At 40.2% G+C, this 12,297-nt stretch overlaps 1 protein-coding gene across 2 annotated transcripts in view; it reads right to left on the reverse strand.

The window, feature by feature from the left end:
* NUCKS1 (nuclear casein kinase and cyclin dependent kinase substrate 1) overlaps positions 1-12,297 on the reverse strand; it is a 32,865-nt gene extending 20,568 nt beyond the window's left edge. The window contains exon 1 of one of the 2 annotated variants that reach the window (XM_014783477.2): positions 12,212-12,297. In XM_014783477.2, coding sequence (XP_014638963.1) covers positions 12,212-12,228 — 17 coding nt within the window. In that variant the 5' untranslated portion in view covers positions 12,229-12,297. The remainder of the gene's footprint in view (positions 1-12,211) is intronic. The other variant, XM_004425113.3, reaches the window with a different exon arrangement.

Genomic DNA, 12,297 nt, shown 5'->3' on the forward strand with positions numbered 1-12,297 from the left:
TAACACCTGTTGCCAATCTTCCTCTTTTCATATGTGAGCCACTGCCACAGCATGGCCACTGACAGACAAATGGTGTAGGTCTGCGCCTGGGAACCAAACCTGAGCTGCTGGACTTAACCACTAGGCCACTGGGGTTGGCCTGCTTTTTCTTTTTTATAGCAGCAACCATCTAAGACCCAAACAGATTCCTGAAACATGAGGTATATAAAACCAACATGCTGCAGAGTCAAGGATCACAGCATTCAGAAATGGAAATTACCACACCTTTGAGATTATCTCATCTAATGGTCTTAAGTTTACAGATGAGAGAAAAACTAAAACCACATAATCCAGCTCTACTTTATAACAAATTTGGAGAAAGATAACAAGCTCCAGGTGAGAAAGCAGTACTTTCAAAAATAAACCCTCATTTAATTATTGACACCCCAAGCTTTATACTACGTAAAGAGCACAAAATCATTTTCCCAAGGGAAATCGGAGAGACTTTTACACAATCTACTACATTATTTAGCTCAATCAAGCTGACTATACCTCCATTTTTACCTTTTAGAAGTTATATTGTTCTGGTCAATGCAGGGAAGAAGACGAAAAAAACCCACCTTGCCAACTTTATAGCATTTAACAAGTTTCTCATTAGGCACTTACAGTACAACTGAAATCTGAGTTTTGAGAAACCCAAAATAGCCAGCATAGCTCTTTTCACTAATCACCTAGGTGGTAAACATCTCAGTTCATCAGATGAGTGAGATCCTGCAGAACAATGTTTTTCAATCTACAGGTCACAACCCACTATTGGGTCCTGAAATCAATTTACTGTTGTATAACCAGCATTTCAAAAGAAAAAGCAAATAGAAAACATCAGAGAAAACTGTATCTAAATAAGGGTAAGTGCCTGAAACTTGTTTCAGGTGTTTTGTGTTCTCATGTGTAGCAAATTGCAACGTACAACAGTACAACGTATTTCTTATTGGAACCTCATCAAAAAAGTTTGAGAGCCATTGCTTTAGAATAAAAAGTGGATTGCAAAAAGAGATTTCCAAAGTAGTTTTTAGTTTCCCCTCTACAAAAAACAATTTGTTATTGATCGACGGCCACAAAAGTATAACATCTCTTCCTATTTTAATTTCATATCTTTTCAAGAAAAATCACTTTTTTAAGCTTAAGCACTCATAAAACCTATCAAAGTTTGGTGGCCAGTGGGAAGTGGGGGGGGGGGATAGTGATATGATGATGATGATACCAGGTGTATTATATGTACTAGAGCTACTGGACCTTAGACTATCTAATCCAATCTTACCCAAAACCTGTTATCCTATCAACAAATGTCGCTAGACGGGAAGGACTGAGAATGTCTCATGATCTCCCAAGGCAACCTATTCTAAGAAAACTCCAATAATGAAACAGTTCTTCTCAGTGAGGTAAAATCTGCCTCTAAAGTCCACTCACCGATTCTATCTTGTCTACCTCCTTGCCTAAATCTAACTCTTCCTCCATAGAGTAGCCCTTAAAATCTATGACAGTTTCCACTTTTTTCTTCAAGGCTAAATACTAGGATTCCTTTAACCCTTTCTCATAAGATGCATTTCAAGAATCCTCACAACCTAGCAGCTTTCCTCCACACCGCCTCGGATTTAGTAAAGTCTATCAAGTAGTGACCCGATCTAAACATAACAATATGATTTTTAAAAGGTGTGTGGGGGGAGGGGGAGCAGATCAGCATTATGACCGTCCTCTTCTTGTTCTATTCTATTCTTTGTACTAATGCAATCCAAGATCTCAGTTGTCTTTTGGGCTGTCAGATCACACAATGGACTGGATACTGCAATTTCAATGACTAAAATCTCCTTTCCCCAAATCTAAAACCTTTTTGTATAGTGATACTTCAACATATCACTTATCTTGCCCAATTTCCTATTATCCGCAAATTTAATCAGCATAGGCCAAAAACAAAGCCCTTTAAGGCATCAGTGGAAATATTCTTCCAGGATGACATTAATCTATTACTCATTATAAACCAATGTTAGTGCAATAAACAAAAAATTTAAAAAAAAAGAAAAAAAAAATCTATTACTCAGCCTTCCTGGGTATGGCTATTGAGGCACATGGCCATCACACTGAACTATCATTCTGCCTATATTTCTTCATTTTCCCCAAAAGGACATCATGGGAAGCTCTGTCAAAAATCCTTGTTGAAACAGTAACCCAGTATTTTTACAATATTCTCTTACTCTAATAAATTTTTTGTTGTTGTTGAGGAAGATTGGCCCTGGGCTAACATTGGTGCCCATTTTCCTCTACTTTTTTAATATAGGATGCTGCCACAGCATGGCTTGATGAGTGGTACATAGGTCCGCACCCGGGATCCAAAACTGTGAACCCCGGGCCGCAGAAGCGGAGCGCATGAACTTAACCACTAGGCCACCGGGCTGACCCCTCTATTCAAGTTTTTAAAAAGCAAATGAGTTTGTTTAAATCTATGATAGTTAAACTTTTTAGAATAGACCTTTTTGCTCAAACAAAATATTCCCAGGAACCACAAAACACAGCTAATTAAAAGTAAAAGAAATATTTAAGAGCATAAATTTGTCTTATAATTTCAAATTTAAAAAATTTCTCATTACAGAATTTTCCAACTGGTGTTCTGTGAAGATAGGTTTTCTAAAGGTTTCTATCCTGGTTTGGATATTATCACCTCCTTAAACATGTTAAAAGCTTTGCAAGTCCTGTATTAAAGAAACCTGCTGGAGCCAGCCCTGATGGCCTCTTGGTTCAAGTTGGGTGCTCTCAATGCTTCCACGGCCGGGGTTTGTTTCCTGGTTGCGGAACCACACCACTTGTCTGTCAGTTGCCATGCTGTGGCGGCAGCTCACAGAGAAGAACTAGAAGGACTTACAACTAGGATATACAACCATGCACTGGTGCTTTGGGGAGGGAAAAGAAGAAAAAAAAAGGAAACGTGTAACTTTGATCTCTAAGATCTCCTACATTTTAAAAACAAAATTAGAATCAAATGCTTGAGATATCCCTGAAAGCCAACCTTATGAAGACTACTGATCTACGAGACTGGTTTTTTGTAAACCCCCGCTGACTTTTATCAATAATTACAACAGCAGTTACTACGCACCAGAGGTTTCACCTAAATTCTCATTTCCTAAATTCTCATTTAATTCTCACAATAATCTCACAAGAGGAGCTAATTACCATTAATTCAATTTTAACTGAAGAATCTAATGCTCAGAAAGGCTAAGCAACCTAACTAACCACAAGCCATTAAGTGGTAAGGCCAAATTTCCAACTCAAGGCCATCCAACCCTATCCTGTACCCCACAGGGCACTGTTGATGCCTGCCGCCTCTTAAATCTTCCTCTCCTAAGTGTTCACAAATCTAATTCCTCTATAGACCTGATGCGATTAAAGTTTCTGCATATCAACAATTTCCTGGCCTTTAAAACTTAGGACACTTACCTCTCTCCATCCTTCTCTCTCTCAAAGATTATTCATATGCCAAATTTTCTCAGGATATAAAAATGTTAGTTCATAGAAGCCAGAACACCTGAACTCAATTCAGGGTAACTTCTTACAATTGCTTCACTTATCTTGAGCTTCAGATTCCTTTTCGCTAAGATATATTGCTTTGTCTATATTTTTTATCATTCTGTTGTTCACAATTAAACATAAAATTCAAAAACAGTCACAAGATACAAGAAAGCAAAAAGTGGGGCCGGCCTGGTGGCATAGCGGTTAAGTGTGCCCACTCCGCTTTGGCAGCCCGGGGTTTGCAGGTTGGGATCTTGGGTGTGCACCAATCCACCGCTTGTCAAGCCATGCTGTGGTGGCATCCCGTATAAAGTAGACGAAGATGGGCATGGATGCCAGCCTGGGACCAATCTTCCTCAGGAAAAAAAAAAAAAAGAGGATTGGCAGTTGATGTTAGCTCAGGGCTAATCTTCCTCTCACACACACACACAAAAAAAGCAAGCAAAAAGTAAAAAAAAAAAAAGATTTAAAAAATCAAGAACATTATAGGAAAGAATTCCTAAAAGTTTTTCAAATGGAAAGTTTCTCGTTTGTGCAGAAAAGAGAAGGGAGTAAAGGAGCTCTGAATGATGAGGCAGGTACATCTGTTTATCAGATAACTGTCACAATCTCCTACTAAATTTATCAATTTGCTAATGTTTTAGTCCAGATAAACAAATATTAACTCTTATATGGCACTCCTTATTCCCCAAATATGTTCAATTCCACCATATTCTCTCCATATAGGAAAATATTTTGTTTAAAAGTCACACACATACAAATTTCAATGAGTATAAGATAAAGTACTATATAAATAAAACGGGCTAGATTTTTCCCAACAGAAATTTAGTGCAAAACCTATGTAATTAAGGACAGAGAAACCTCAAGCAGGTAAGACTGAAGGGGTCTCAGATGTACACATTACCAAGTAGAGTCCTGTCTGCAGTAGAGGGTCTCGGAAACCTCCGTGGAATCTTCCACAATTGTTTGCTTGTTTTTTTGTGAGGAGATCAGCCCTGTGCTAACATCTGCCAATCCTCCTCTTTTTTTGCTGAAGACGACTGGCCCTGGGCTAACATTCGTGCCCATCTTCCTCTACTTTATATGGGACGCCACCACAGCATGGCTTGCCAAGCAGTGCATCGGTGCACGCCTGGGATCCGAATCGGCAAACCCCAGGCCCCGGCAGCAGAGCACGCGCACTTAACCACTTGCGCCACCAGGCCAGCCCCCACAATTGTTTTAACCCAAACACCAGGGACAAATCTGTAGCCTGACAGTCAGGTTTATTGACTCATTACAATGAAAGCGATGGCACATCAGAAGTGTGGAGCAACTCACCAAACAGGAAAACTTGAAGGATTTGGGGAAGGGTAGAATTTAGGTGAAATTTAAATGAAGCAGTGTCTTGAGAGGCTCAAAACACAGTAGGACTGTGCGTAAAGGGGTCAACATGAGGTCTGGACTGCAAAGTGGACCTCGGGTCCTATTTGTTGGCAAAGAAGTTAAGGTAGATGTGGAATTTTGTGTCCAGTGACCCCTCTTCTGAAGCTCTAAAGTTGTAAATTGAGACTAGTTCTCTGTCAAGAGGATGTATTTCTTCCTGACAAAAGCGTGATGTTTCATTTTTTCTGATAGAATTTCAAAGAGCAAGGTTTCTGATAGTCTCTGATTTTAGAGAATCATTTCTCAGTAGAAAAGCAGTAGTCACTCAAAGGAGGAAGACTGATAAATCTTTGCAGCTGCGGCATATCTGTGGAAGACAGACAGCTGTCTGTTTCCCAGCCCAGTGAACAGCAGAGTGGATTTTCACTTCTCAGTCTAGCTAATTTTTAGTTTCTCAAGTTTCATCTTCTGGGTCATTTTATCTTGACAGATGAAACCTCCTTGAAGATCACCTTGCTTAGCAGGTAGCTGAACAGGTGCACAATTCAAAATAGATATGTACTAACAAGCATCTGAAAATATGCTATACCCAGTTGAAACACTCTTGGGCAACTTGTGGTCTGTTCTCCTAAAGTACTTCAAAGACCTATGATTATGGCTACTTAGATAGTAGTTATTTTAAAACATAGCATGGCAATTCTGTAACAATCAGTTCCACTTCCTAGAATCTAGATAATACATTTTTCAAGACAAAACAAAGGGATGCCTCAGTTTGACCAAAGTGGTCCTGTGCTAAATCAAATGTTTTCTCCTACTGTGTACAACATGGCAGTCTCTTAGGTGCTATCTCTAGTCTCAACAATCCAAGAAGCTACTTCTTCATAATCTAGAGTAATAAAGTCACATTTATTTCTATTCTTGCAACTAAGAATTAAAAAATGCAAACAGAAATAACACTTCAGAGCAGGCTCAATAACTTCATTAAGTTCAAGTAACCAAAGTTTGCAAAGCAACCCATCTAGCTGTGTAGACACTAAATCTCATTAACTCCAGAGGGTCACTGTTCACGTGGACTAAAATGGGGATGTAATACGGATGGTGTCCTGGAGTTACAGTACAGTGGCCTTGTTTTACATCTCTGGGAAAAAATAGACAAAATACACAAATAAATAAAACCAATGTCCTTTTATTCAAAATTATATCAAAATTTCTCCTCAATTTTATTTTTAGAGCTGGAAAAAACCTATGATAAAAAGCTTTGAAAACCGTAAAATGCTTTGAAAATGCAAGTAGCATGATTCTAATGGAGTTCAACATCTCCATTCTATAAACCTAAGCAGCGGCTGGAACTCAAGTCTCCTGATACCCAGGGTTTCTTTTGCTGTGCCATACTACCTCCCCTCAATAATTAGTTTTATTGTTAATCAATTTAAAACACTAAAAACTCAATGACTTACCTTAGTTTATAACTTCTGTCAAGTTAAATCAACTTCAATTTCTAATTAATCTTAATTTCCTTCTAATTGTATTGAGTTTTACAATAGGTATTGAACCTTTTCAATTGCCATGGTTTTTCTCTTTTAATCTTTTAATATGATCAATCAGTGACAGATTTTAAGTTTTGTTCCTGGGACAAATCCTACTTGATCATACATATTTTTAATACACATCTGATTCAGTTAGCTAATATTCTGTTTGGTATTTTTGCACCTACACTTATCTGTAAAGTGAGCCAATTAATTTTCTTATAGTGTCCTTCTGGTGGCTTTGGAATCTATTCACTTACTTTAGTCAGGGGGAAATGCCCTTGTATCATGAAATGTATACACTTACAGCAATGCCACTTATCTAACATTCCCATTCCTTCCCACAAAACCTACACAACACTTCGGTGCTTTTTCCTCTACATTCAGGTGTGTCTTCCTTTAATCCCTTCAAATATTTTCCTATTCATCCAAAAGATTTGTCCTTTCTCCATCCACCCCTAGCTCACTTTAAAGCTGGTCTTCACCCACAAAAGTCCTATTATGAACTCTGAAGATGGGAAAGTGCACTACTACTACCACGAGAAAGAGTAACACCCTGTGGCAGTGTGTCTCACGGGAAAGATCACACTGGCTTTGGGTTGGCCACACCAGGATTTGAATTCCTGCTTCACCTCTTAATATTAGGTGAACTAGGCCAATTAATTTATCTAAACCTCGGCTACCTCACATATGAAACGGGGATAATATATACCCTGCTTGATGAGTTGTTTCAAGATTTTGAAACGTGTTCAAGTAGCTGGCAGAATATTTAGCACAGAGAGAGCTGCTCAGTAAGTGACAGCTCTATTGAGTTTCGAAGTGATTTTATTTTTTCTAAAATTTAAGGTTGACAAATGGACTACTGCTTTTAAAGATCCACAATCTCTAATCCACAATTTAGAAATTCAAAAAGTTCTGAAAAACAAGTTTTTCCAGAACTTATATGGTGGTAAACTTGACCTAAATAATGAAGGGCTTTTTCGTTGTTTTTTCAGTGTGAAAATTCATAAATTTTACTACAGAGATATTAATGTGTTTGATTATAAGAGCACTACCCCAGACTCACTGATGATGGTACACTGATATACAGTATAGGCACCCTGTTAACTTTTTTAAATCTTGGGAAAAAAATTGAACTTCCAAACACATATGGCCCCAATGGTTTCAAACTAGGGACTGTGGACCTGTAATATATTCTAGGTGGAATCAAACACAGTAAATGTAAATCTAGTAGAGAGACGAGCTAAGACTCATGCAGTCTAAATCAGCTTTCCTATTATTTCCACACTTCAATTCCTTTGGCTTCAAAGTCAGCACTAGTAAACTGAAGAAACTGGACTTATACCTCTGAAGTTTTCTAGTTTTTTTTAAAAATACATTTTAATTAAAAGGTATCTCTGAAAATTCTTTTAAATACTGAATTGAACAAAACTGCTCCTATTTAAAACATTTGGGCCATATTTTCCCTCAAATATTTTCTATATAGAGCTAAAAACCTACTGACACAGAATGTACTCACTATTGAAGAGACTAAATAAAAAACACTTGACCATCTTCATGCCAAACACTAGGAAGAAAAGAGTGGTACCACAGAAAGAATGCCAACTTTGTATTTAGAAAATTTGGGTTCAAAACTTGGCTCTGCTTTAGCAGTTCTATGACCTTGAGTAACATATTTTTTTAAGCTTATTTTGTCATCTATTATGGGAATTAAAAAAAATCCTACATTACAGGGCTGTAACAAGGATAAAACAAGATAAAGTGAAAGCCTCTAGCAGAGTGCCTGACTCTGCATTTATTCTCACTAAATGTTTGTTCACTAAATTACTCTAAAAACCGCACTTTAAACATTGTATTAGTATAATTCTCAGCTTAATTCAATACAAGTATGTTGGGAAATGTTGAATATTTAAGTGTTGTTATAAAATTAACTCCCCCCATTATTCAGGGTTTGCAAATTATGAGATATCTTTGAGAGTAAAATCTATAGAAGAATCTATGTCTTTTTAGAGGAAATTGACATGTAAGTAATAAAATGAACAGATCCAAAGTTAATAAAATCACCCTTCTCTCTCTCTCTCTCTCACACACACACACATACACACACAGTGGGAGTAGAGAATAAGAAGAGATATAAGGAACCAAGCTCACCTATGACCACATTTACTAGGATACAAAACTTTTAAGTATCTTCCTGTGCATCCTTGGATCATAAATTTCAAGCTATCTCGAATTTTCAGGTTTCCAAGTTTTCCCTTTGAGGACTTTTTGAAACTAATTTTCTGCTAAGAGAGAGTATAAATTTTTAGCATCTAGAATCCCAAACAAAATTCTTTTTGAAAAGAAAGTAATCCAGGGCGGGCCCCGTGGCTTAGCGGTTAAGTGCTCCCATTCCGCTGCTGGCGGCCCGGGGTTCGGATCCCAGGCGTGCACCGACGCACCGCTTCTCCGGCCATGCTGAGGCCGCGTCCCACATACAGCAACTAGAAGGATGTGCAGCTATGACATACAACTATCTACTGGGGCTTTGGTGGAAAAATAAATAAATAAAATTAAAAAAAAAAAAAAAGAAAGTAATCTTGGGAAAGCTGATAAATCTTAACATAATTATAAATATGACAAAAAAAAGTAATTTTATATCAACCCATAAGAGCCTATGCTTTCACATCTAAACTTTCAATGTTAAAAGTTCCTTGCAATCTCAAGCACTAAACAAAAGAAGACAAGATACTGAGTACACTTTACGTTGCAAAGAAAGGAGCAAACACATTGATCTGAGTGACTTGGATCATTTTCAACAAGGGAGGGGGATCTCTGGGGATTATACCAAGCTGAATTTCAAGAACCCTGGTTTCTAGTCTGGGCATGTCAGTAAATCTCTCTCTCAGCTTTCTTTCTCATCTTCTACAGTAATAGCATTTTCTTTCCTTCCTCACAAGGATAAGAGTCATGAAAGCACTTTGAAAACTTAAAAGTGCTATACACTATAATAATATCAATACTTATCAGGCAGAAGGCAAAGTGATTATTACGTGGAAAGAGGGAGGGTGAGGATGAGTAAGGACTGGGAATTAAGAAATCTAGGTTCTAGGTCCAATCTTGGCATCTACTACTGTGTGATGCAAGGCACTTCACTAGTCCAGGTCCCCATTAAGTCACTTGTAAAACGAATTTGCTTAAATTTCTTTCTAGCTCCAAGACTGTAATTTTATGCGATAAATTTGAATCCAAGGCCTAAAATATGTGAGCTCTCACTTATATACGAGTCAGTTACTGTAAAAGGTAAAGATAGCAATACTGTATGAACAAAACTACTTAGACATGTGTTGTGCACATGCCCATGGAAAACCCTGCTGCAGCTCATCAGTTCATCATTCCCTTCACTTGGATACTGGTGTCAAGCAGCCATTAGTACATTTTTAAAAAATCTTTTTTAAATGCTTAGGTTAATTTTAAAATGACAATTAATGATATTTTAATTTCATTTTAGTAAAAATGAAAACCAGAAAAACCTCAAAATTATGTATAGGCCTAAGGGCAGAAATATATCCCAAAAGAAGATGCACTGTCACTTATTTCCAACATATGCTTTCTTTTTTTGGCTTGTTTTTAAATAAGGCTGATCATTCTGATATCGGGTAAATGCCTATCATTAATTTTTTGTTAAATGCCCTCAGGTACATAGATTCTTCAATTACACTTTGAAACAAAAGCCCTTCTCTAAGACAGCACTTTTTTAATTGCAAAATTTAACAAACCACCAAACTCAAGTTTAATTATTTCTGCTTTATTATTGGTCATGAATATATTAAAGACTTAAAAAAATAGTTACAAAGAGACTTTATCACTAAAATTATAATCAGAACCAAGTTGCTTTGAAATTAGCAATTTGAAAGTGACCCAAAAAAGCCCACAATATATTAACTTCATCCTTCAATTAGGGGCAAATAAAGAGTTAAAATTATTTTAAATAACATACTGAGCAAGAAAAAAGTTGTGCAGAAATCCCAACGCCTCCAAAAAACTGATAGAATGTGCTTAATATATTTATCTCCACCTGCTGACATTAAAAAACCCAAGTTTTGAAGTAAAAGAAAAAGTTTTGTTCGTGTTCCAATATCTAAATCTGGGAACACAAATTCAGGCAATGAATATAAGAAAGTCACAACAATAAAATAAAAAAGACACCAAAATCTAGCGACTAGGTTGAGAAAAATAGTCTAATTTCACCACACAGTAATTTCCTTCCAGAAGACAAGATCCAATCCAGACGAAACAAATCTTTATTACCATATTGTCTATTTCAGCTGATCTTAAAGACATTATTCTACATAAATTGATGAGATACATCGATCAATTTTTATGCCAAAGAAAGTATGCATACTATAATCTGAAATATCTATTCAGACTCCTTGCCAAAAAGTCGACAAAACTCTCGCCGGTGGCGACGGTGAGTTAGAGACGCGGGTTGACATCAGAAGGCAGAAAAGCAGTCAGGTAGGTAGGTAGCACTCTCCTCCCGCCCACCCGGACCGCAGGAGTACGCGGTCCCATAACACCACCACTTGGGGACGGATGATCGGACGACAGATAGCCAGGAGACAGAATGGTGTACAACAAAACCCTTCCCGAGGTTCCAAACCTGGCTTTAGAGCTTTAGGTCAAAATACTTCCGTTTCTCACAAAAACTTGGAATGAAGAAGGGGAAGCAACAACCGTTAAAACATTTTAAAACTAAACCTTTACCTATGTATTCAGAAAACACTAAGCAAAGAGCCAATTCCTTACGTTGAAGGAGTCACGGACACTACAGTAAAAGTCGTATTTATTTGCAACAGCTCTCCTTTTCAAGGCCTCAGCAGATTGGATTAAGCCACACCCCTCCACAAATGGCACATTCCATACAATAGGCAGGAGGACCGCAAAGGGCGACTCCACCGTCCCCTGGGGAATAGCAAGCTTGTTGAAATTCTTAGCATCAAGTCTAATGCTAACTGAATCTAGCCCCTTTACTATTAAAGTCATTGGGGGGCGAGAGGGTTACAAAACCCCCTGCGCTGCGCGAGCGGAGAGGGAGCGGGAACGAGACCCACACGGGATTTGGGACGCGTTAACCAGCCCCTCCCCGGGGAAGGACATTTCCAGTCGGAGGGAACAGCGAACTGGGGGGGCGGTCAACCCGCTCAGACTGCAAGCTGGCGGAAAGGCCGCAGACCGCCTTTTCCAGGGCCCAGGCCGAACTCACTTCTGCGGGCGGGGAGAACAGGTCCCGCCCACGCGCGCCCGCCCCGGAGGCGGGCCCGCGGCGACCCCGAGGACGGAGGCGGGGCGGGTGGCGGCCGCCCCTCCCCCCTCGTGTGGAACACCCCGTCCGCGGGAGAGAGAGGCCGAGGCCCCCACCCCCACGCACGCCGAGGGCGGCAGGGGCGCCACGGCGTCCCCGCCCCTCCTCGCTGAAGGCTCCGAGGGGCCGGGCGCGGAGGTGGGGCCTGGTGGGGGCGCTGACCTCACCCTCCCCCTCCGGCGCGGGCGGCCGAGGAACACCCCGCCCGCTCGAGTGCGGCGGGTGGGGGCCGCAGCGCGCGGGGCGGGGAGGAGCGCTGCCGCCGCCCCCGCGCAGCCCGCGCCAGCAGGGCCCCCCACGCTCAAGGGCGCGCGGGCCCCGAGAGGGAGGAGGCCGCGCGTGGCACCAGCGAGGGCCGGCTCTCGCCTGCCGTCCCCACTCCTTCACCGCTCGCCCCCAACCCCGCCAACCCGCTCCAGGCCTCGGACTCCGCACTGACCTGACAGGCCGAGACATGTTCGCTGTCGAAACAGGACCGAGTCGAGAAGCCAAAGACCAGGACCCCCTCCCCGCGCGCTCGGCGCC

The sequence above is a fragment of the Ceratotherium simum genome, chromosome 2 (genome assembly GCF_057802395.1).
Source record: "Ceratotherium simum simum isolate JZ-2026a chromosome 2, ASM5780239v1, whole genome shotgun sequence".
NCBI lineage: Eukaryota > Metazoa > Chordata > Mammalia > Perissodactyla > Rhinocerotidae > Ceratotherium > Ceratotherium simum.